The sequence below is a fragment of the Cololabis saira genome, chromosome 14 (genome assembly GCF_033807715.1).
Source record: "Cololabis saira isolate AMF1-May2022 chromosome 14, fColSai1.1, whole genome shotgun sequence".
In the NCBI taxonomy this organism is placed as follows: domain Eukaryota; kingdom Metazoa; phylum Chordata; class Actinopteri; order Beloniformes; family Belonidae; genus Cololabis; species Cololabis saira.
In genome coordinates, this window is record NC_084600.1 from 36,727,791 (window position 1) to 36,754,610 (window position 26,820).

General features: G+C 38.5%; 2 protein-coding genes across 2 annotated transcripts; both read right to left on the reverse strand.

Annotated features, from left to right (window-relative positions):
• Positions 1-7: 7 nt before the first annotated feature.
• On the reverse strand, positions 8-10,853 carry vps26c (VPS26 endosomal protein sorting factor C). Its single transcript, XM_061740573.1, has 8 exons — positions 10,648-10,853; positions 7,028-7,171; positions 5,854-6,003; positions 5,467-5,547; positions 3,863-3,937; positions 3,627-3,777; positions 2,126-2,278; positions 8-704 (listed from the first exon to the last, which is right to left on the reverse strand). Exons 1-8 carry the CDS (start codon positions 10,702-10,704, stop codon positions 622-624), a joined length of 894 nt encoding a protein of 297 aa, XP_061596557.1. The 5' UTR covers positions 10,705-10,853; the 3' UTR covers positions 8-621.
• Positions 10,854-16,461: 5,608 nt separating this feature from the next.
• Positions 16,462-17,825, reverse strand: kcnj15 (potassium inwardly rectifying channel subfamily J member 15). Its single transcript, XM_061740572.1, has one exon. The coding sequence runs from the start codon at positions 17,785-17,787 to the stop codon at positions 16,777-16,779; it is 1,011 nt and encodes a 336-aa protein (XP_061596556.1). The 5' UTR covers positions 17,788-17,825; the 3' UTR covers positions 16,462-16,776.
• Between the last annotated feature and the right edge of the window lie 8,995 nt (positions 17,826-26,820).

The following is a 26,820-nucleotide window of genomic DNA, read 5'->3' on the forward strand; positions in this document are numbered from 1 at the left end:
GGAAGACAAAGTATTGAGTTTTAAAAAGTTGGTCTGTGATTGTGTTTCATGAATGTTGTTGTAAATATTTGACGTTTGAAGAAAATTGCAATAAAAGCAATGAAACCACTTTCTGTTGTGATTGATCATTTAATTTACCTTTTTTAGTCTTATTCTTTATTCATGACAACTGAACAATAACAAGGAAGAAGCAATGAAGATGCAGCTGTTGCGCCAGGATGGGCAGCTTCCAGGTTACTTTTAAACACACAATGGTGCAGAGTAACACAATTAGGCAAAACCCCAGGATTCATATGACTGGTGTTCATAAGGAACTCTGGTTTAATCTCTTAATTCAGAATATAAAGAAGTATGCATCAATTCAAGAAACCACAAAGCAAACATGAACACATTTAAATGTGCAAAGAATTGACCTTCAAAAGTGACACTGATTAGTCCCAAAAGTGAAAATGGTTTCAAAAATGTTAATTACATTGAAATATTGGCTCTTTTATATCTCAAGGGTGAATTTCCTCCAGATGAGCTCCCTAAGAGCTGGAATTCAGTTCAGACTTCCTCAGGGAAGCAGGGCAAAAGAAGGGTTGCGGATCAAACGGCGTTGCTGGTGAGCCAAGCGGACGTTTAAACTCTGCACAGCTTCAGAGGGAAGTTCTCTGTGATCAGATGATCGTCATGAAGCACAATGACCACGTTGACTTCAAACTCTAAAAAAACAAAGCATGAGGTCATATTACAAGAATGTCATTCAGATCCTTTTATACAATTCTATGCTACTTTGAAGACATACATCCAACAATACATCTTGATTTTGTTACCTGCACGACAGCATTTACTTACTAAATGTTAACAGCTCAGATTAAGCTGCTTTCTACAAAAAGAATTGCCGTCATATAATGTCCATGAGAATGACCGTTAATGCAGACAAGACCATTCATCTTTTAACCAGAGAAACTGGCATCATTGCTTATGTTCAGCGGCAGCGTCTAAACACCTGTTTCAAATGCTATCAGTCCATTGAAGGGGAATTTATCACGTGTAATCAGAGCCTTGAACGGTGTGAGTAGATGGGATACTGTCTACCCGGTAGATTTTTGTCATTCTTTGGGTTGATAATGGCTTTCTCTTCGGGTTCAGGGTTTAGGTTAAGGTTAGATTTAGGATTAGGGTTAAAATTTGGAGTTTAGGTTAAGGTTAGGTTTAGGGTGAGGGTTAGGGTGTGTGTAGGTGAGGTATGATGACTCTGAAATGTGTAGTTGAGCATAGAATGGTGACAAAACATCTACTGAGCCTGAAAGGCTGAATTATGGTTCTGCGTCAAACCGACGCCGTGCCTACGCCGTCACCGTGACGCCGTCATGAACCCTTCGGACTTCTCCGTCACTCCATTTCGCTGCGGTGCAAAACCCCCCGCGATGTCGCGATCTTTTCCTGAATGGTTTATCTGACTTTTCCGGTCACAGTGAATCAAAGAGATAAGGACAAAAAAAAAAAAAAAAAAAAAAAAAAAAAAATCACACACACGCGAAGAAAAGAGCGCTGAAAGTTCACAACTGCTTCAAACTGGAAACCGGAAATGCGTTGCTGCCAAGCGAACCAATCACAGCCCTTTCCGTCTGCGTTTGGTCTGCGTCGCCTCGACGCATAGTTACAATTTTTGGGAGGTGCACGTCAGTGACGGCCTCAGTGACGGCGTGGGTACCCTACGCCGTAGGCACGGCGTCATTTTGACGCAGAACCATAACTCAGCCTTAAGTTTCGTTTTCAATAGCAGTAGCTGGGTTAAAATACATAGAGAAAGCCATTATCAACCCAAAGAATAATGACAAAAATCTACCGGGTAGACAGTATCCCATCTACTCACACCATTCAAGGCTCTGATTACACATGATAAATTCCTATTCAGTGGACTGATAGCATTTGAAGCTGCTGGCCTAAAAAATACAGGTTCTACACTGTGACACCAAACAAGCAGCTAACTTTAACCAAACAATAGGTGTAAGAATTTGAAAGCAGCATGTATTCACGTAAGAATATGACTGTAAAAGCCTGACAGCTGCTGTCTCAGCAGCTCATTAAACCAGGATGAAACGGTCCGACGACCCCCGGCTTCCAGGGCTTTACTCACCCACTTTGAAGTTTGTGGTCTCCAGCGTGGGGCAGGTGAAGAGTCTGGGGAAGACCATGTAGATGGGAATGGGGAGGCCGTGACACACATCCCCCTCAGCGATCTGGATGTTCTGAATCTCCGTGGCATCTCTGGCATATCCTTCAGCGCAACCTGGACACAGCAGACACTGAGACACTTCCACCCTCTTTTACGACCGCCACATCCCTCTATCTATGAAAGACAAGAAGTGTCTGAATTACATTATCAGAGTTTGCTCTAAAATGACTGGAGTCCAGTTTAAAGACCTCTGCTCTCTCTGGAAAGCACGGGTGGTACAGAAAGCAGACAGGATACTCTCCCACCCTGATCCTGCTCTGGCCAGTCTCTTTGTAATTATGCCCTCAGGTCGGCGGTATTATGTGCCGGTGCGGAAAACAAACCACTATGCAAATTCTTTTATTCCATCTGCCATAAGGCTGCTAAATGCACAATGAATCTTGGAGTTATCTTGCCATGAACTATTGTAAACTGTGAACCATGAAGTATTTGCATCCTGCTGTGCTGTCACTGGTTGTGGTTGTTGTTGCTGATGTGATCCTGGATATTGGCCGTTTGATGTATTGTGTTTTGTTGCTATGGACAGGCCAACTGTAGAAATGAATTGCTCTTTAGGACTAGGGCTGGGGATCGATTCAAATGTCAAGAATCGATTCGATTCCGATTCTTAAGATTCAGAATCGATTATCAAGATTTGATTCGATCCGATTCGATTCCGATATTGATTTGGGTTAGTGTTATTAAAACTGTTTTTTGAGCTGTTGCATGAATTATATGACTGTAGTTCTGCAAAATATTACTACTAGTATTATATTGAGATTCAACAGCAAGTATTGCAGCTAATGATGCTGTAAGGACCAATCAGCTCCCAGAATGCTGATAGAACTGCTTTCAGAAACATCATGTGGGTCAGAATTATCAAACAGATCCAGGGAGGAAACAGAAACGGATGAAATCGGTTTTATTTTTTCCCATATTCCGTTTTTATTTGTTCCATTTTCAGTCTATTTTGGTTTTTAATTTTTGAGCATTTGGTATTTTAGCATTTTTTGCAAATGTAACCCCAAGACAGCATATAAAGTAATGAAACATAGACAATTTATGCAATTATAACCTAACACTTTAATGTTTTCATACCTTTAAACATATTTAAAGGCAAAAACATGGCACCAGTTATTCTCGTGTCCAACAAAACATTCCTTTTTTGGGGATAAACAAAAAAAGTTGTAATGTAATGATGAAAAAAAAATACATAAATAAAAAAAATAAATAAATAAATAAAAAAAAAGAATTAAAAAAATTTAAAAAAAAAAATCGATCTTTAGACATAAGATTCGATTTTTAGGAATTAATATGAGAATCGATTTAGAATTGGGAAATCGATTTTTTCAACACAGGCCTATTTGGGACTAATAAAGTATTCTGAATCTGAATCTGAACATCCCCCCGACCATGAACTCACCACAGGTCTCTACTCTGACCAGCTGTATCTCAATGCTCTTGATGGGGACGTCGGAGTTTTCCACCACCACCTCTCCCGTCAGTGGCTGGCTGATCATGCAGTTGGTGGCGTCTAAATGGCCTCGGATCAGAAACTTGGGCAGTGGATTTTTCTGAGAACAAACACAAACATGTTAAGTCTCTTAGTTCCACCTCACGCCGTGAGATGACGAGTTTGCTTTCCCTTCTTCCTCCCACCTCGCGGATGTTCTGCAGAGTGTCCGGGGTGATGGTGAAGTTAACCGGAGTCGGGACAACTTTAGCTTTCTGTGGCTGGAAAATAAAACAGGCCACAATCACACAGATCAACAATTTGGCAATACTGAAATTTCAAGATCACGGTGTAGAAGAAGACACAGCTTCAGTCAGCACTAGAGTAGCACCGTTTAAGCTACGTACATATGAAAGGAAAACTGCACACCTGTTGTCATGAGCAAGTTAAAAATAAATATATATTTTCTTCCAACTTTTTATGGGCCGGTAAGACACCCAGAGTGAGGTATTCGCTTCTACAAAAATTTAAATTTAATGGGGGTCTAGCACTACCAAATTTTTTGCTTTACTATTGGTCAGCGCATATTCACAAATTCATATATTGGTTATTCTGGTGCAGATTGGAGGCTCAGTCACTCTCTTTATCCTCTCTAACGGCCTTACTCTCCTCCTCTTTACCATTGAATCCCTCTAAGTTAACAAGTAGCCCTGTGGTGCTTTCCTCCCTTAGAGCCCACCTATCAAAATCCCGATTATCTGAATTATATCCGAATGTGGCAGACCTATGCGACAGATGCCAGGGCTCTCCCTGCAATTTCAGTCACGTTTTCCTCCTCTCCCAGGTTACAGAAATGTTGGAGTGACTATTCTATGACTCCTCTCATAGCAATATGTGGACTCTCTGTTGACTCCTCACATATCAGCCCCGTACAGTCAGAAGTATTGGCTTTCACATCTCTTTTAGCAAGATGTCGTATCCTACTTTCATGGAAATCCTCCAAGTCTCCATCTATTGCTCTTTGGCTTAGTGATGTTATGTTTTTTTCTCAAATTGGAAAAGTTGAGATATTCACTAAAAGGCAACTCAGCTAAATGTGTTCATAAATGGCAATCCTTCGTAGATTATTTTAACTCGTTGAAGACTCTACCCACAGACTGATCTCCTTACCTTCATTTTCTTTTCATTTCTTTTATCTATTTATTTGTATTATTTATTTATTATTGTTATTTTTGTTGCATTTTATATTTTATTTTATTTCCATTTAATGGGATATCAGTGTTAGGCATTTGCATTTACCACTGCATTTGTTTTTTGTATGCCACTTTTGCTCTTCCATTACTTTCCTCCATTGATCATTTGTTACTTTATTTATTATTTAACTGTACAGAGACTCTGTTCCTTAGTTAGGTTTTGTGTGTTAACAAAAAGAAAAAAAGGGACGATGTATAATGTTTATCTTTGACTATATGTATCCATGTTATCATTATACGTTGTTTTTTCTAAAAAGATGAATAAAAATATACATACATACATACAGTACATATACATATTATATATACATACATACATATACATATTATATATATATATATATATATATATATATATATATATATATATATATATACATATATATATATATATATATATACATATATATATATATATATATATACATATATATATATATATATATATATATATATATATATATATATATATTTTTTTTTTTTTTTTTTTTTTTTAATTATTATTATTATTCTTATTTGCAGAATGACAGCAGTTTACAGCAGATGTGTTTCCTCACCTGACAGTGCACGATGAACTCACAGTTCCTGCTCAGGTCTTTGGCGAGCAGCGAGCGCCTCAGGTCACAGCGGAGCGTGTACTTCAGGAAAAAACACAAGTCGGGAAGTTGTTTTTTTTTTTTTAAGAATAAATACAACACTCTCAAAAAAAGTGGGATTGCTGGGTAAAAATAGAAGGAAAGAGTTTGGGAATGATCTAAGGCAGGTATTTAACAGAAGTAATATAAGAAGTGAAGATGCAGCTTGAAAAACAAACAAAACATAAAAACTGTAGATGAGCCAGTTTATCACCTGGAGTCTTCTGGTATTGAAGTTGTGAAATACTTTTCCTAAAATCATCTGAGCTATATGTGACCCTTGTAGCATCTATCTAGCGTCAGACTGACCTGGATGTTGACGAACACGCCGTGGTAGGTCTCGTACAGCACCTTGTTGCTTTTAGTTTGCAGGGGGAACTCGAAGGGGATCTCAGTCTTGCCTCCTGGGATTTTTCCCGCCTTAGCCACCTCGATGTTGCTGCTGACCAGCTGGATGGGCTGTAACATGTCACAGCGTGACCATTATTAGCCGTTTTAATGTGCAGACACTTCACACATTAGTTAACTGGGTTCATAGAAAGATTTCTACAATTAAATATAAACATATAAGGCAAAACTCCGTTTTAATGTCTGTCGGCTTCTGTAATAAGATTCATACACGTGTGTGTCCTTTTGCTGCAATGTGAGGCAGTTTGTCGAACCCACTCTTCCACAATGAGGTCTTTTTCTTTGGACTAAAATACAACATGTGAAAATAATTTCAGTAAATTATAAATGGCACAACTGCCTTTTCCTGGGGAGGTTTTGGAAGCTGTGCAGCTCATTCATGATCTATTCTGTCCTGATGTTGATGAGTCTAGTCCAGAGGTCGGCAACCCAAAATGTTGAAAGAGCCATATTGGACCAAAAACACAAAAAACAAATATGTCTGGAGCCGCAAAAAATGAAAAGTCTTGTATGTATAAGCCTTAGAATGAAGGCAACACATGCTGCATTTATCTATATTAGTTATAACTGGAGGAAGATTTTCTAAATGTCGAGAAAAAAGTCAAAATGTCGAGAAAAAAGTCGAAATGTTGAGAAAAAAGTTGAAATGTCGAGATTAATGTTGAAGTACAATCTCGAGAAAAAAATCGAAATGTTGAGAAAAAAGTCGAAATTTCGTGAAAGAAGTCGAAAACGTCGAGATTAATGTTGAAATCTTTGTTAACAGAAATGTTGAAATGTAATATTTATTCTACACATTTTACAGCATTGGAAAACGTTCAGAATGTTTGTGTCATGTTTGTCCTCCTATAGAAACCACATTAACACAAGAAATATATTTCCCTCCCCCATCGATTTCCATTTTCAAACATTTTTGAAAAAGCTCCAGGAGCCACTAGGGCGGCGCTAAAGAGCCGCATGCGGCTCCAGAGCCGTGGGTTGCCGACCCCCGGTCTAGTCACTCTGAGGTTCTACAAGGTTTGACGTGATCATTGCAGAGACCTCCATTCTGAGCCAGAGACGCGTCACGCTTCACCTTCACAGAGTTGTAGAACGCCTCGAAGACCCCGACGCTCTTGGAGCTGAGCTGCAGGTTCACCAGTCCCTCCATGCTCAGAGAAATGCCGTGGTGCTGCATGGGCTCCTTACACAACAGCACGATGACGCCCGCCACCGTTTCCTGCACAGACATACAACACCACCACTAAGAACTAAAAACTTTATCAGGGACTTTCAAGCTGTCAGTGATTGATAAGCATCTTAACACCTGATGTGTGGCTTCATTTGAAACAATTGTGTCAGATTTCATCCCATTCACAAATCTTCAGACTGTGTTTAGAATATACAGGACTGTCTCAGAAAATTACAATATTGTGATTTTCTGTAATGCAATTACATTTCTGGATTCATTACAAATCCACTGAAATATTGCAAGTTTTTTTATTATTTTAATATTGCTGATCATGGCTTACAGCTTAAGAAAACTCAAATATCCTATCTCAAAAAATTTGAATATTCTGGGAATCTTAATCTTAAACTGTAAGCCATAATCAGCAATATTAAAATAATAAAAGGCTTGCAATATTTCAGTTGATTTGTAATGAATCCAGAATGTTTGACATTTTTGTTTTTTTAATTGAATTACAGAAAATAAAGAACTTTATCACAATATTCTAATTTTCTGAGACAGTCCTGTATATGATATTTTTACAACTTCAAGAAACACCACCTGAATGCATTTTACCTTATTTGTACTTATATGCTGGATTTAATCATATGTTCGTACTGAGATGATTTATCCATTAACAAAACATCGTAACCATTGACATATCAGAGTTACAGCAGGTTTTCTAACAGCAAGATGCATGTTTTCCTCGGTAGTAGAAGTAGTTTAGTGTCTGTGATTGTTCCAGTAGCACATCCAGACAGGGGAAGAGTATTTCTGTAAGCAGCAGCATGTAAACAGTAACTATTAAAACCAACTGCAATATTTTTCTAGATTAAGAAGGGGGAACATTTTAATAATGAAACCAAAAGAATATCAACTTTTCTGCACTTCATCTGGCTTTTATGAAAACAGCTATCTATCCTTCTTGTGTAGCAGTTAAAAGGTCATCTTCACCTTTGGTTGGAGCTGTGTCAAGAACCTTTTTATTATTCTACTCCAGCAGACACTTTCAATCAATCAGTCAATGTCCACTAGAATGTCCTCGCTGAGATGATACAACTTCCCTGATGCAACATTTTAACACTTTCTGCTCTGGTTTGACTGATGACATTTGTGAAATATGAAAGTTAGCTTGTGTATTTACTAATAAAGCTGATGACTCCCATCTCCCCCCATCCTTTACTTGACATCTCATCAATGACTGGAAATTAGCTTGTTTCCTTCATGCCTTTATTTTTATACATTTAATGGAACCAAACAGAAATTAAATAAACTTTTAACAGTTAAGTCATAAGACATCTGTCTTGTGACAGGCTTGACAGACTTGAGTCAGCACATGTTCAGAGACGCTTTGATAATATAAATCTAATGAGTGAATGTGCTGGATTATATCACTTTAAAGTGGAGGGATTAGGTAAAGCTAAATCAGTGTTTGGTTTAAGCAAAGCACAGAAATGCAGTGCATTAAGCGTTTTTTTTGTTCCTCTCTTTTTTCTTATGTCTCTTTTTTTCCCCAAGCCCCACATAACTCTTCTATCACATGCACACACCAAAGTTGGCTCCTTGTCCTGAAAATGGAGCATGATGCTCAAGAAATGTGTGTTTAGTGTTTTAACTGAAAGACTAAAACTTGAGGATACCGACTTGTGCTGTCCATTTGTTTTTGAGTTGTTTTTGTTCTACCTTTTCTACATTCAATGTGCGTTGCTTTGAGTTTTCTGCATGTTGTTACATTGCTGTTGAATTACATTCTTGACAGAGTTTCATAACCCTATTTACATCAAAGAATAAAATATATTGTAAATCTAACAGCGGTCTGTCTATAGGAGATGACCCGCTCACTCAGGTTACATCAACAACCTTCCTTGGTGTAATTATCCATGAAAGTTTAAACTGGAAAAACCACATCAACCATATCTGTAAAAAAATATCTAAATCTATTGGTGTTATTGGCAAATTCCGTAGTTTGGTGAATGAACATTGTCTCCCAACTCTTCATTATAGCTTGATATATCCATATCTCACTCACTGCAATATCATTTGGGGAGCTACCTATAACACACATCTTCATAAACTTCATGTTGCAAAGAAGATTCTGCAGGATTTATGCCACACACAGTAATTGGTCTGCTCATTCTGCCCCTCTTTTCAAACAACTCAATATTTTACCCATCTTTAAGTTAAATACATATCAAACCTGCAATTTTATTTTCAAAGTATTGTTCCTGCCAGTTTCATTTTCTTTGCCATGTAAAGATTTTTTTCAGTTCAACAGTAATATGCACCATTTTAATAAATACAAGACAGGCTAATCATTTAAATCTCCCGAAGTTCCGTACTGGTTTGTGTCAGTTCTCCATCAGATACAGTTTATGAACACCTACAGCAATCTCGTCTACCTCTACTTCATTCAAAAATTTTAAACATAAGCTCAGGACACATTTAATTGATTAGATTACCTAATGAAATATTTCTAGATTTTTTTTTTCTTTCCTTTCTTTCTTTCTTTCTTTCTTTCTTTCTTTCTTTCTTCTTTACCATGTATTCTACTCATGCTGCTGTTTATTTGCTTTGTTTTTGTTTTTAGACTGCAATAGTGTATTCTGCATATTTTAAATCTTTGTACAATCTTTTGCTGTATTTTACAGGTAGAGGCCTCGTATAAGCCCCTTGGGCTTTTAACCTCAGCCTAGCACATTACCAATCACTCTTTTACATTTGTATGTTACTTGTTCTGTTTTTTTTTTATACTTTGCTGAATAAAATAAATCTAAATCTAAATCTTTCCATTGTTTCACGTGCTATAATGTCATTATTTTTCTTTGTGGCTTAAGGGATAATATCTTAACTTCGTTATGGGGTCTTGTGATGCGTAATGTCAACATGAATGTTGACATCTTGAATCTTAAAGTATGCTTTCAAAATTCCACATCCACAAATCCAAATTCTTACACAAAAAACCCTCTTTTTATACTTTTCATTGTGAATTTTAATCAGTATCTGGACTCTATTAAGTTTTCTACTAATTCAAAAGCAATCAAAACCATAAATGTATGTAAATGTTTTGGCTTTCTGTTATAATGTCATCCCCCCTGGCTGGTTATAATGTGCTGTGCTTTTTGTTTTGTTTTTTATTTGAGTTATACTCTTTATATGTTATAATTCAACTTGAAATTGCATAATGTGAAGACTTGTAATCATTGTACTTTTTGCAAATGTTAAATAAATTAAAAAAATAAAAAATCTTGAATCTTAAAGTAGCCTAGCTGCTAGCTGGTCCGGGATCTGGAGGGGTGACAGAATTCACCGCAACACCCAGGAGTCAGGAGCTGGTCACGTGACTCCTCAGCGCAGCAGGAAGCGTCGCAGTGGCAGCAGAGTTAGTGATAAACTGTTTTTCTAACAGTGGATTTGAATATAAGGGGATGAAGGTTAACAGTGGCTGAATATGCTGTATAAGCTTGACTGTGGGTAGCATTGCAACTTACCCCATCATGGTACACTTTGTTTGCTCTTTTCAGTCTTATATCCAAAGTGACGCTCATGTCTGACCAGATCAGACCAACAGTTCAAGGACTGTGCTACCGCCCTGGCTCCGTCTACTTAATGAGACAAACGCATAAACAAACCAGTGCTTTTACATCTAATACCAAAACCAGTTCCGTATGATGGAAACAACAAACCAATAGCTGGTCAAGTCTTTCAAAATAAAATAAAGATTTCCGTCTGTGTCATTAAGATTCCGGTAGAACTCTTTCAAAGTAAAAGCTGGGTTGAAATAATATGAACAGAAAAAGTGAACATTTTACCAACTTTAACGGAGTAAGTAAGCACAGATACACAGAAAAAAAATACATTATGTCAGGTATCCCAGTTTTTCCTGTGAATAACAAAATTCTGATTATGTATTTTGATAAAAAAATATAGATACATTTCATGGCAGCTTAATCTTCATGGATACACATGAGCGTGGTAGTGTGTGTGTGTGTGTGTGTGTGCGTGTGCGTGTGCGTGTGTGTGTGTGTGTGTGTGTGTGTGTGTATAATTGGTATGATAATTTATTTAAAATATATTGATAACATCAACTGGGAGAATTAACTTCATGAACTTTTATGTGATCGAGGCTTAAAGGAGCTTGAGGCAGGATTTATGAAAAAAATTAGTATACGTTTTAAGTTTTCTAGTAATAATGTCAGATGAAGCGTTCCAAACCAAAACGAATGAGCCCTCTAGTGTATCTCTCCGTTGCCTTGAACAGGCTGTGTGCTGCAAAATGCGCTGCAATTCCGGGCTGGAATTTCCCGCGCTGTCCTGCGGATGTGACGTCACATGACGCTGAATGCACCTTCTCGGCGGCGCACGAGTAAACATTGGATACGCGTTTGAGTCATGGAGGCAGCTTCAACTTGAATTGGGACTGAAAACAGATGCTGACATGGCTCATTTCCTACTGACCAGGTAAGATAACATTGTAAGTCATATTTAGAGCTTGATTTGAACGGCGCTCCCGTGCCGACTTCGCTGTTGGCTGCAGGAACCCCGACGGTCGTCGTGGCGCTAATGAGTCTCATTTCTTATTCTTGCCTCATGCTCCTTTAAGCGTGAACCAATAAAGGAATGCGGCACATCAACTTAATCAGCAGCGTCCAGATTACAATACTATACAAATTATATTTACATCCTCCAAACACAACTCAAACGCCTCAGAAAATAGGTCAGTTTTTTAAAAGGTTAATAGATGATCCACCTGGCAATATTTCTGCTGCATATATATATATATATATATATATATATATATATATATATATATATATATATACATATATATACTTATATATACTTACCCATTAATATAAGAAAACTTAATTTGTTACATCTCTTTAAAAACTCACTATATTCCAACCTCAATAAACCATGTAGTTGCCTCTAGTGGTATTGCCCTCTCATTTTATTCTTATTTATTTATTTTATATACAATGTATCTGTTTCTTCATATACTGTATCATAATGATGATGATAATGACTATTATTAATATTAATATTGTTGTTCTTGTTGCTATTACTGCATTATATGCAGTGTTTACCTGTGTTCCTCGGGTGTGGTAGGTCTTGGGGACTGGTGTGTGGGCGGGTTTGTGTGTGAGAGCCTTATGTATTATGTATTATGTATTATGTATGTTGTATGTAACTGTTTTGTATTGTGTTGTATGTTTTTTGTTGGACCCCCTCGAAAACGAGATGATTCATCTCAAGGGGCTATCCATTCATATATTTATTACCAATATATCAAAACATAAATAGCCTAACAATATCACTGTAGGCTCAAGTGCACACTAGTAATGTATTAATTGAGCAATAAAGCAGTTTATTATTTTTATCTGGTAAAAAGCTTTGGCAGTGAATGCCAATGCTCAATAAATGCATGATGTTACCAAAGGCAATGAATAATCTTGTTAAATAACTGATCACAATATCCATCCAAGGTAATTGTGATTGTGAGAGAGAGAGATCAATTCAGGTGGTGAATGAAGGAATCAATATAACCGGATCTGATTGTGGCTTAAAACTCTATTTATGCTTTAAAAAAAAAAAAAAGATGAATACCCCCCTTTTTTTTTCTCTCTTTTTTATTTTTTTTGTTCACGCCCTCATGCACTGGCATGGATAGGAGCAACTCACATTGAGAGTGTACAGGGCCTAGGTGCTACGTCCCTGTGGATATAATACTTTTACCATGACATTTACCAAGGGCCATGATAACTCCAGGGAATTCAGTTCAGTTCAGTTCAATCTTTTATACAACTAATCATTTAACCAACCTCATAATAAACCAGTTTTCATTCATTCACTACTTTTTGGTATCATTACTTACATGTGTTCATTATTACATACTATTCTTTTATTGTTATTGTTACATTTTATTTTAATAAATCTATTTTCATGGAAATCTGGATACTTAACCTATTGAAGAGAAATACTTCTAATGTCGTGTATTCATTTTAAAAGTGAAGTACAACGCACACGCTGACAACACACTTACTAAACATTCTTCTGTTCTTGCATATAAAGATTCATTCCACACTAGTGATAATTAGAGGCTGAAGTCTCACTAGTAACATGACATTTTGTTTTAATGCTTAGAGACATTTCATTAATTTTTTTGCAAATAAACCTTTTAAGAATATTCTGCTTAGAGTTAGTTTTGACACTAGTGACTGGAGGTTATCACATAATTATACAAGATACTCTGACATCCAAGCTGCAGCTTTTGGCTCATTATCAGGCCAAACAGTGCTCTAAGGATGTGCAGTATTAAACTTCTGGTCATATCTAAAATGTTAACTTTTACCAGCTCAGTTTGTCTAACTGCAGAGGTGCAGATTCATGCCATCATATTTTAAACTCATCACAGAAAGTAAAAGGACTTCATGTCAGAAATAAAAAATTGTGCCTACTTTCATGATGATGGCACACAGACACATACACGGATAAAATACTTCAAAAGCACAGGTGCAATGTATTTAAAAAATAAAATAAACTTGCAAAATATTACATATAAACCCAGGGGTTCAAGCATTGATTGATATTTCATTTTGAAGACTTTATCGGTTGCTGCCAATCTCATTTTACATCCCCAGATAGTTTAAAGTTCATGTTGGTCAAAGGTTTACATATACATTTATGTGTTTGAGAAATAAATACTACTATAGACTGAAAGATTGTTTGGACCACAAACAGTTGCCTTCACCAAGTCCGAGCTCACAACCTGCTGCACAATGTTGCCACAACAAAAGGCGGCATCTAGTACAGCTGAGACAGCGGAGCTGCTGGTTGGACCTGTTCTATCTTTCAAAAGGCTGTGACATATATTTTTTGTTTTTTTTATCAACTTGATCCTTTGCAGCAGATTAACTTTGTTTCGGTGTCCCAGTTTGGATGATTTGCAGTTTCACTTAGGAATCATCAGAGACATGTACTTGATACATAAAGAAATAACTGTACCAACGACACAGAAGGGCTTCATTAAGATGCCGCTACACGTTATCACTGATGCATTATAGTCTACTTTTCCTTTCTTTCTTTTTTTCCTCACGTTACTTTGGATCATAATATTTTGAATACAACACATGGAGTAATAAATGCAGCTGTCACATGTAAATCAATATATTATTTTATGAGATTTGTCGAGTATGAAAATGATTAGCCTAAATCGTACATGATTATAAAACGTCGTACTTTGTACTTCCCTGAAACACAAACCCTCAGGGAAGTACATTTCTTCCCTGAAGAAGTAAGATTGCTTAAACAGCTGACCGGAGTCCAGACTTCAGTTGCAAGCTTTTAATTCTCACAATGAGCAACAACCGAAAGACACATTCACTTAAACCTGGACAGCCAGCTGGTAGGAAAACATGAAATATGACCAGATGGAGCCAGCTAGTAATGAGGGGCGGAACCTGCAAAAGTACAATCCTGACATGCAGCAATTTAAAAACGGATAAAGAAACACAGTTTTACTAAACAAAACACGACTCATTTCATTTCACATCTACATTACATATCCCTATGTTTCACCATGCCCAATAATACATATACACCAGAATAATCTATACACAATCTATACATCGGTCTTAAAAATGCAACAGAGAAAGCCTGAATCGGTTTTATGAAGGTTGTAGTCGTACAAATTCAGTAGAAATGAAGCTTCATCCATGAGAACATACAGTGTGTAAAAGGTCCAACATGCATATACTCATGAGATTAGTTTATTAGTCTGACCAAAGGCTATTTAACGGACAGCAATGTTGTTCAGGTCATGCAGAGACCGAAGATTTGGTCTTGGAGCTACCATAAAATCTACATTTATATATATACATTTATATATAAATCTACATATATATTTATATATACAATACAGACCAAAAGTTTGGACACACTTCCCCATTTGTTTGAATGAGAAAGTGTATCCAAACTTTTGGTCTGTACTGTATATCCAATATCATGTATATTATATGATAATGGTCAAATTTTACAACACAAAAATCAGAACTACGATTTTAATTTAAAAAAAAGACTGGAAACAGAGATGTGGAAGTCGGGAAGGAGGAGGTCATTCTCTGTTTTTCATTGATGTTTTGTTTCAAATATCAACAGACATCCAAAAATGACTTACCCTGCCTTTAAATATTTAAATGTGGAGAAACAGCTAGCAATTAATCAAAAAATAATAACAGTGATTACATTTTCATGTAAGAATATACAGTCTACCGGAAAACATGGTTTACATGGTATGGTTATGGTTACAAAAAAAAAAAAATCTAACACACTTTCGCATGATAAAACAGAATAGAGTGTTTGAATCAGGGGACGTTGTTGTTATGCTGTTATGATGCACTCCCTGTTACCTGTACAAGTCAATGAACTATATCAGTGGTCAAACAGCAGTTGTGAGGAGGGAAAATGTGTCCACTATGGACAGGATTTCTAGGCGCAGCCAGGGGCCGGAGGGGATCCGGTTTGGGAACCACAGGATTTCGTCTCTGCTTTTTGCGGATGATGTTGTCCTGTTGGCTTCATCGGACCTTCAGCATGTGCTGGGGCGGTTTGAGGCCGAGTGCGACGCGGCAGGGATGAGAATCAGCACCTCCAAAATCGAGGCCATGGTTCTCCATCAGGAAAGGGTGGCATGCCTTCTCCGGGTGGGTGGAGAAGTCCTGCCTCAGGTGGAGGAGTTCAAGTATCTCGGGGTCTTGTTCACGAGTGAGGGAACAATGGAGCGTGAGATTGACAGACGGATCGGTGCATCGACCGCAGTTATGCGGTCGATGTACCGGACCGTCGTGGTGAAGAAGGAGCTGAGTCGAAAGGTGAAGCTCTCGATTTACCGGTCAATCTACGCACCTACCCTCACCTATGGTCATGAACTTTGGGTAGTGACCTAAAGGACAAGATTGCGGATACAAGCGGCCGAGATGAGTTTCCTCCGCAGGGTGGCTGGACGCTCCCTTAGAGATAGGGTGAGGAGTTCGGTCACCCGGGAGGAGCTCGGAGTCGAGCCGCTGCTCCTTCACATTGAGAGGAGTCAGCTGAGGTGGCTTGGGCATCTGTACCGGATCCTCCTGGACGCCTCCCTAGGGAGGTGTTCCAGGCATGTCCCTCCTCCCTAGGGAGGTGTTCCAGGCATGTCCCTCCTCCCTAGGGAGGTGTTACAGGCATGTCCCACCGGGAGGAGACCCCGGGGAAGACCCAGGACACGCTGGAGAGACTATGTCTCTCGGCTGGCCTGGGAACGTCTCGGACTCCCCTCGGAGGAGCTGAAGGAAGTGTCTGGGGTGAAGGAAGTCTGGGCATCTCTGCTGAGGCTGCTGCCCCCGCGACCCGGGAACGGATAAGCAGCGGACGATGGATGGATGGATGGGTTATGGTTACAAAAACAAACAAAAAAAACCCAAACACACTTTCGCATGATAAAACAGAAAAGAGTGTTTGAATCAGGGGACGTTGTTGTTATGCTGTTATGATGCACTCCCTGTTACCTGTACAAGTCAATGAACTTTATCAGTGGTCAAACAGCAGTTGTGAGGAGGGAAAACATGTCCACTAGTCCGTCTTATAGGCTACTCGTCCTCCAGCTTCAGCTTCTCTGTGCTGTTTCTAAGAAGGGCTGTGTCCTTGCACACTTGTAGTTGGTCAAAGAAGTTGAAATCTGCCACATAACGACCCCTGGGCGTACTGAAAAGCACTGGCTTGAACGCATAACCCCAAAGGATTTCTTGGGGTATGTAGGAGGTGCGGCTCTGACACGTGGCCGCCGTGGACTCCATGGTGGCGTTGAGGGTTACGAGCAGCTCAAAATCCTGCGTGGGCAGGTTTTCTGCCGTCAGTCCTGCCAGCGGGCTGTGCTCGTCCAGAATGTGGTAGAAAGTGAGTGGGAGGATGAGGAAAGGACACTCTCCACTGGAGTCCATGCAGAAATTGATTGAGCACTGGTGGATTTGTGTCTTCTCGCCTTCCTCCGTCACGTTGGGTCTAAACAGCTTCCCGTTGAGCTGGCACTGGATCAGGAGACTCTTCCTCATGTTGGCCACTCTCACCATCAGACACGTCTTGCCCTGGTGCCTGCAGATCACCGCCGACTTGCTGAACTTGATGGTTTCCGCCCTCTTCTTGGGCCGCGCCAGCTTGGCCAGAAAGGCCCCCGTGACGAAGATCTCGGCCAGGCCCGTGATGACGAGCTGGGCCACCAGAGTGAAGATGGCCAGAGGACACTCCTCCGAAATATAACGGAAGCCGTAACCGATGGTGGTCTGTGACTCCAGAGAGAACAGGAAGGCTCCCGTGAGCGTCTCCACGTTCATCAGACACGGTATGTGGCTGGAATTCTGCCCAGCTTCAAAGTCTCCATTCCCCATCCCGATGAAGTAGAAGAAGACCCCGAAAATGAACCACGTCATGATGAAGGTGGAGGCAAACAGAGTGAGTTTGTAACGCCACTTTATGTCCACCACTGTAGTCCAGATGTCATGCAGATACATCTTGACCATTCCCTCCACGTTGTCGATGCGGACATTGTTGTGGCCGTCCTTGGACACAATTCTCCTATGGAATTTTGTCTTTGTCTTGGTCATGTTGCTCTAGTTCACTTAAAAATGAACTTAGGTTGGTTGAAGGGGCTGGGAAACAACACAAAAGATAATATTAATATATGGCCTTGTGTCAGTAGTTGCAGATACCGTATTTTCTGGACTATAAGCCGCACCTGCATATAAGCCGCATCCGCTCTTCTACCTACTTCTATCTGCTAAAGAAGTAGCGTATTCTTCTTTGCATTTATTTTGTCTTAGTTTTTATTCTAATTCCGGTTAGAGTGCCCCGAGCGGTGGAAGAAAAATCCACAGAATAGCCGCACCTTTGTATAAGCTGCATGGTTATGAAAAAAGTAGCGGCTTATAATCCAGAAAATACGGTAAGTCTTTTTCTTCACTTTTATTTTTCCAGCTACTATTGAACAATACTGGAGACATCAAAACAAAAGAAGTATAAAACAAGTTCAAGAAGAGTATTTTATAGGTCATCAGTGTTTATCTTGATAACTTCTTTGCCCTTTCGTCTCTATTTTTACCAGATTTATGAGGTTGTAGCAGGGGTAGTTTTTTATTAACTGCTGCGTCTTGTTAAAAATGAACTAGTGGACGTGCACTTCAAACCATTCGTCCTGACATAGCCTCCTCCTTATGCAATAAATAGTCCTGTTTCATGATAACCAGTCAAATAAATTATTATTAACAACAGACTATCACCCCTTTTCTTTCTGTGCTTGAGATTACTTACTTTGGGAGATTACACAAAACGTGTCCCTTATTTTGGGGCCTCCTAAATCTGAAAATATGTCACTCATTGAGGAGTTGAGATTTTCAGGATACTGTGACATCACAGGCCCAGACCAGTGAGGAGTTATTTGGCATCTTCATCTTCATTTCCAAGCAATGTCATGTCTCGATGCATTTTGCAGCACAAAAGAAGACCGTTTGCTTATTCTTCTCCCTAAAACTGGCTGCTATGTGGACGGAGATGTAACGTTAAATATGTCTGAAGTATTTGGGCCAAAATATGGGACAAAGTTTTCATCAGGAACTCAAGAAATTGTGTCAAGATAAGGCGATTCAGTCCAGAAAGTTGGAGAGTATTTCTATTTGAAGGCTTTATAGGATAATTATAAAGAAGTGCTGCTATTATTGTCGTCCCTGTAGTATTTCTTGCAAATCTTTGTTCAACCTAACAGAAGATATCAAAGTCTTGCAGAAAAAAAACCCAAACAAAAGGAGAAAAGCTGTTTTTTTTCATTTACATGAAAAGCAACAGCTAAATTGAACAAAGCCAGGTAGTACACAGGTGCATAACTGTGCAGAAATCCCACTTGCCGTGTAGCAGGAAGTATTGCATAAACTTGCCTTGCCTTGCCTAAATGAATTCCCTTCACAATCAGAGAAACAGCAGTTGTTTTATCAACAGTTAAAGGCCTGCAGATAGTTTATTTATTAGCAATAAAGTGCTGAACCCTTCATGACTGAGGCGGTGACCAGCTTTTTTCTGGGGTGAATTTTACTTGTAGAAATGTCCTTTTAGTCAATATTACACATGAAATCAAGATTCTCAGTGTTGCAGTCTTTCATGCTTTTTGACTGAACCTTTAACCTTAAGTTTGTATGCTTGCAAATGTAAAAAATTATTTCATCACTCAACTGAAAGCTGTCTTTTTACTGTATTTACTATAAAATCTAAACTAGCTTGAGTGGACGTCAGATTCTTACAAAAAGAGAATATCAACAACAATACACGAATGAAGGAATCCAGATATCCCAGTCAATAAAAACTTAGAGAAAAACAAGCATGTCACTTAAAACTGACATAAACATATACAGCAGAGCTTTCAAGGCAATCAAGTGAAAGTATTGACACATATTAAATAAAATATACCTCAGATTTTCTAAAGTATGAAGCATCATCTCGGCTTTCCACGGGCAGCTTGATAAAGTTGAAAGTTAACTTTGTGGTGAACCATTGCTGCAATATTTATTAATCATTTCTTGATAAGTCTGCACTATACTCACATTCAGGTTGTGGAGCCTCGATCGTCTCAGATTCTTGTCTTCAGCTGTTTGGAGATGTAAGATGACGCTGCGAGAACATGCACTTCAGTGTCTTCTTTCTCCTATTGTTCCCAGTTCTGAGTTCTGGACTTTGGCGCTGTGGCGTTCAGGCTGGAACGGGGATGAGAAACAAAGCCGGGCTGTAAACCGTGATCTACATGTGGGTTGGCTCTTATACCCCCCCGCCTCCTCCACCTGTCCGCAGGAGGAAACAACAGCCATGAATGCTTAAGACTGTTGTGCTCCTTTTACGGTTGTTTTTGCTTTACACACACACCCAGATTTACTGCTCACAGGGCCGTCTGAAGGACATCACGAACTCTGCTGAAGGGCTCTTGCTGTCTGGATAAAAAATAGCCTGCCTAAATTAAGGTCAAACTTGAAGATAGTTGGTCAATGACCTGCCTACCTGCTCCAAGCCGTGATGGCACCAACACACGCTTGACTGGGACGGATTCTGTTTCTCAGAGCTCAATGCTTCTTATTTAAACTTAAAGGTTCTGCTTCGGTTTCTTTAATTTACCAAACCTTTTTCCAAGAGCTTTGTGACTCATAAGCCTGATCTTTAGAAGACTAAAGATCAGAATCTTTACAAGACTAAAGATCAGAATCTTTAGAAGACTAAAGATCAGGCACTTTTCTTTTTGGAACTGTGCTTTGCACATTGTTAACTCAGTTTTTCCTGATGGTTTGGTCACGATGGTTGGTTCCAACCAAAGCACTAATCCCAGGAATAATGTTTCACGTATTTCCGCACTATAAGGCGCACCACATTATAAGGCGCACATTCAATGAATGACGCATTTTAAAACTGTTTCCATATATAAGGCGCGCCACATTATAAGGCGCACCAAATATATTGTAAAATACCGTACTATAGTGGGCCGCTCGGTGGCGCAGTGGGTTAAGCAGCGGCTCATATACTGAGGCTACAGTCCTCCTGCAGCGGTCGCAGGTTCGAATCCCGGCCTGCGCACCTTTGCTGCCTGTCTTCCCCGTTCTCTCTCTCTACCCCTTTCCAGTCTGCATCTTCAATAAAGAGCCACTAGAGCCCAAAAAAAATAAATAAATACCGTACTATAGTGGCTGGGGTTGAGTTACGTATCTACCTGATGGAGCTGCGCTACAGGAAATGCTACAAAATCCTACAGCAAATGCAAAAAAAAAAAACACGAAGAAAAGTACCGTATGTCAAACTTTAACAAAATAAAAACCAGCTTTTTTCCGTCTCGTCAAAGTCGCCATTATGCGAGTCAGCATCGCTGCTGTTGTCTTGAACGTCTGTGACGATTCCTGACGTTTTTAGCACCATTACTTCGGCGACACCAACTACATTACCCACAATCCCCCTGACTACAGTAAAAGAAATTACTGTAATGATCATATATAAGGCGCACTGCATTATAAGGCGCACTGCCGGTTTTTGAAAAAATTAAAGGCTTTTAGGTGCGCCTTATAGTGCAGAAAATACGGTAAGTTTAACTGGGTTCTCTTCCTCTTGGGGGTTGTGTGAAATTTGGGGGCTCGAAAAATGGTTATAGCTTTAAAAGCACTAAAAGGGAGTGGTTGCTGCTGGTGACTGAAATATTGAGACGCCAGCATCAAAATAGTGTCATGTGATGAATGCACCATTAACACTGTTTCTTTTAATTGGCAAAAAGTAATTTTAATGCAAAGTAACATCATGTAACACTTAAAACAGCCTGCACAGCGCCCATCAAACTATATTTTACACATCATAGTGACAGCTATTTTACTGTATGTTTCTTTTAAAAATTGTCAGGGAAATAATGGAAAAATGGCGTTCCAAGCATAAACGTAACCATCAGGTGTTTGTATGATTTTGATCTGCTAACGTGACCTGAATAAAGGGGACCAGTTAAACTGCGCTCTAATATGTTTTTTCCCTTCTTTTTCTTTTCTAACCTCTCTCCATTTGGATGGCCTTTTGGTGGAAGCTCATCAAAGTGGTTTCAATTAAGGGAACTGCTTCATCCTCAGTTTAATGACGGGCTTAACCCGTGGATGTCTCAAGAGGAAGAGAATAAAAAGCATAAAAATGTAACTCACTTGCCAGGATTGGAATTGGTTTCTAGAGAAAAATTGTTGGCTTTTTTTTCCATTGCATCAAGTGATTGCTAGGCATGTCAGCCAAGGCGGAATGACAGTGAGTTTCCATCTACCTTTACACATCTGTGGTCTAAACAATGTGCATGTGGGTTCATGCGAATGGAACGTGAGCTGTACATTTGGCGTTGCTGCTGAATTGAGGTGTTATCAACAATCGAACACTGCAAGGTGTCAGAGGGAAATGTTGAGTCATAAAGAGAGACGGACATGACTAAGCTGATATGAAGTCCTAGACACAGGGTTTGGCGTCAGTACAGGTACCATATATGAAGCAGCGGAAGCATCACTTCCAGTATATGTAATAAATATGCTTGAATATGTAAAAAAAAAAACATAAAACGTAAAAATGAGTGAAAAGATGAGGACTGGAAGTCCGAAATGACCCTGAAGTGTCAGTTGAGGTGCAAACGGTGAACATGAAACTCTCACAGCTTGTGTTTATTGTTCCTTTAAGAGCTCAGTGACGTTGAATGGCTCTTCTTAGGTTTGTTATTAACCTCAAGGTTATTGGTCACATTCTTGAAGGATAGGTGTGTGTGTGTGTGTGTGTGTGTGTGCGTGTGATAGTAAGCTATGAGATCGCCAATTTATTTTCTTTGTTCCCTATAGGTAATCTCTAAAAAAAAGTCCACAGAACAGAGTCTCTTTACGTGAGTATATCTACAAGCAGTTGCATCATAAAAGAAAGAAAGAGATGTGGAGAAACTGTATGAAGTGTTACTCTCTAACTGGCAGCTAGCAAGTCAAAATACTAAAATAATATGTAAAAAAAAAATATATATATATATATATATATAAATATATTGTATATTTTATATATATATATATATATATATATATATATATATATATATATATATATATATATATATATATATATATATATATATATATATATATATATATATATATATTATTTTATTTATTTTTTTTTTTTTAATTTATTGTTGTTTTCAAAGTCCACTGGAGCTATACTCAGTTTCAGATTGTTTCAGGGCCAAAGAATTGTGTGCAGACATAAATTAAGGATTTTACTAAAAAAAAATGTATACATCCGTTAATATTTTTTATTTTATTTTCGTCGATTTGTAAGAACAGACGCAGACATCAGAGGGGAAGGAGGCAAAAAGATCAAAGTAAAAGAGATTTCAGGTTGAATGACCTTCTTGACAGGACGGGATCATCAGCGCCCCCTGGTGGTTAGACAGGATTTCTATTTACATGAAGAAATTTGGCCCTCAAAATAACTGGCAACAGAAGTTACATCTAATGAAACCTATAAATAAGAAATGAATAATAGGCGCTAATACCTAACGACAATTGTGTTATTATTATTATTACAAGGGCCTATAAAACGTATTATGTTTTCTTTATCCATGTTAGTGTGGATCTATTTCCTACGAATGCACACTGGAGCTGTGGAATCTGAGCGTGTAGCCGACGCGTGTTTCAACAGTAAAATTCAGCCGTCCATATTCTTCATTTGAAATTTTATTGAAAATTGTTATTTTTATTAATAGAAAAAACTATAATCAGTAAACAAAACGCAGTTCACTAATCCTGTGTAAACATGGTCAAAAATGTTGATTATTCTAAATAATCTACTGCATGTTACTAATGAACAAATAACACCATATTTTAGTAAGTTCAGCAAGCAAAGAATATTGATATTTCAGTCTTGGTCTTCCTGGATCTCAGTGCTGCATTCGACACAGTTGACCATAAGATCTTGATAGACTAAGACAGGGACTATTATGTGTCTTTAGGTAAATACAAATCAAAGCTAACAAAAATAACATGTGGAGTTCCTCAAGGTTCATTTCTGGGGCCTCTGTTGTTTAACATCTGTATGCTCCAACTCACTCAAATTATGAGAAAGAACAAAATATGTTACCATAACTACACAGATGACGCACAATATAACCAATCTCCCCAGGAGACTATAATCCAATTCAAACATAGATCAAATGCAATGATCAAATTAAAGAGTGGATGTGCCAAAAATGTCTTGGGGCCTTCAACACTCAGCTTTGGGCAGTAAAGCTAAAAACAAATAGCCAAATCAGAAATCTGGGAGTGGTTCTGGACTCAGATCTGAATTTTAACAACTACTGTATTTTCCGCACTATAAGGCGCACCTAAAAGCCTTTAATTTTCTCAAAAACCTGCACTGCGCCTTATAATGCAGTGCGTCTTATATATGATCATTATGGTAATTTCTGTTACTGTAGTCAGGGGGATTGTGGGTAATGTAGTTGGTGTCGCCAAAGTAACAGCGCTAAAACCGGCAGGAATCTTTACAGATGTTAAAGACAACAGCAGCAACGCCGACTCGCATAATGGCGACTGTGACGAGACGGAGCAAAGCTGGGGTTTTTTTTGTTAATAAAGTTTGACTTACGGTCCTTTTCTTCTTGTTTTTTTTTTGCATTTGCTGTTGCATTTTGTAGCATTTCCTGTAGCGCAGCTCCATCAGGTAGATGCTAACTCAACCCCTGCCACTATAGTACGATATCTTACCGTATATTCCAGCCTTATAATGCAGTGCGTCTAATATATGAAGAGGGTTTTAAAATAAGCCATTTATTGAAGGTGCGCCTTATAATACGATGCACCTTATGCTGCGGAAAATACGTTCTTAAATACTTTAAGACAGTAGTGAAGTCAGGCTATTATCAACTAAAGAACAAATCGACGATTAAAGTACTGATGTCTCAGCAGGACTTAGAAGAACTTGTCTATGCTTTTATCTTCAGTAAACTGGACTACTGTAACGCTGTTCTCACCAGTCATCAAACAGCTGCAGTTAGTCCAGAACGCTGGTTCCCGAGTCCTCACCAAGACCAAGAGAGTGGACCATAAAACTCCAGCTCTTAGCCCATAAGGACCCACGGTGACACTGGTGTCACACTGCTCCTAATGTCCTGGGAGGTTCCTGACGCAGATATACATCATCTCTGTTATGACCCCATATGTTTTCCTCAAGTAGAATTGTCTCTGGGTTCTTATGGGTTCAGAAATGAATCCACACCATAAAACTAAGGGATGTTGTTTATAATAGTGACGTGATAAAGATAAGAGTTTCTTAAGGTTTTGAGACTATTAAGTCAGGGGGTGCACATAGTTCTTCACAAACTGGTACTTACATGTTACATAAATGTATTTACATTGTCCACATGACTGCAGCACCAGTTGAGGATAAAACATTTGCGCTTTATAGCTCGTCCATTTAAGAAACCCTGTTAACCTGACTGTAAAACTAATAAAGTAAATGATGCATAGGAAGCACATCGGTGAATAAATGATTTACTTTGCATATTTTGGTCTTCTTTGATATTTTGTGCTGGCTTCAACTTCATATAAAACAATCTTCAGTCATTTGTATTCATGTCAGACATTACCTGGATATTTTTCCTTTTATTGATATTGAGAATGGAACATTGAGATGTTATCATTCATGGATTTGTAAGTGACTGCAATAAAAAATAAATAAATCTGCTTATCAGTGTAATCAGTTTGGGGAGAAATGGACTTTGATCCTGTCCTTTAAAATACTGATAAATTGTAATATCTTTGCTCATAGCACATTAATTAGGATAGGATAATAGGATATATCCCAGCTGTCACTTGGAATGAAGTCGAATTTGATTATAATTGAATAAGTTAAAGGAAACACAATAGGACCTTTTTGAGGTCAAACTGAAATGTTATTGAAATGCTTTGGTCAAAATACAACAGATATACAACATAAAAGTCCTGTTTTCAACCTTGAATTCACTCTTCTCTTCATATAGGGTAGTAATCATCTGATACATGGCTCATATCTGACTTCACATAGCATTTGCTTTTTTATTTAGCATAATGTTCTTTTCAAGTTAACATCTCTGATGTTGGGGGTGAAGCCGTCCTCCCTTCCTTGGCCTGAATCTTTTATTGTTCACGTTTTCGTGGCCCCAAATGATTTTTTTTTTTTAATTAAGGTTTTTCTTGTCTAATTTAATTGAAATGATCTCATGTAACATGTGACACCACTATGAATGAACTGTACTGGTGGACAAAAGTTTAGGTTATTCCCCAACAAGATTAGCAGATCAAGCACTGCCACAGTCTTTCAGCAAGATCCTGAAACCCTAAATGTGTTCTTTTTCTACAATTGTAGATTATAAAATTGTAGAAACAATTTGAACCAATAGAACAGGGTTTTTTTTTTGTTTTATTGTTTTCCTCTGACATCAGGCATCAACAAGGCATTTACGTCTACAGAACTGCCGCTCACTGAATATTTTCTCTTTTTCGTACCATTCTCTGTAAACCCTAGAGATGGTTGTGGGTGAAAATCCCTGTAGATCAACAGTTTCTGAAACACTCAGAGCAGCCCGTCTGGCACCAACAACCATGCCACGTTCAAAGTCACTTAAACCACCTTTCTTCCCCATTCTGATGCTGGTTTGAACTGCAGCAGATCGTCTTAACCACGTCTACATGCCTAAATGCATTGAGTTGCTGCCATGTGATTGGCTGATTAGAAATTTGAGTTAATGAGCAGTTGGAAGGGTGTACCTAATAAAGTGGCTGGTGAGTGCAGACACCAGTTTACATGAACAGAGTTGTAGTTGCGTGAAGCAGTTTAGTCAGTTTTCTTTCTTTAAACCATGTATTAAAAACATTATCACAATTCATTTTCCGTGTTTGCATTACTGTCAATGGTCCATTTAAGCTGCAAAGCATAAAAACACAAAGACAATTTTCAACTATGTTATCACGTTTCTCAAATATTGTGCAGCCGTACTGGGAAATTAATTTTTCCCAGAGGAAGCCGAATCATGATGCTCCTCTATCACATTTTCCAGTGGGGGTCATTTTTAGGTCATCAGTTCATAA

What these genes read in the sequence shown, in the direction of transcription:
- kcnj15 (XM_061740572.1), bottom strand. Translation starts at nt 17,787, where the DNA reads ATGACCAAGACAAAGACAAAATTCCATAGGAGAATTGTGTCCAAGGAC.
- vps26c (XM_061740573.1), bottom strand. Translation starts at nt 10,704, where the DNA reads ATGAGCGTCACTTTGGATATAAGACTGAAAAGAGCAAACAAAGTGTAC. An exon ending in ACAAAGTGTACCATGATGGG is followed by an intron (nt 7,172 to 10,647) that starts GTAAGTTGCAAT and finishes ATGTCTGTGCAG; the next exon opens with GAAACGGTGGCGGGCGTCAT. An exon ending in GACCACAAACTTCAAAGTGG is followed by an intron (nt 705 to 2,125) that starts GTGAGTAAAGCC and finishes TTGTTTTTTTAG; the next exon opens with AGTTTGAAGTCAACGTGGTC.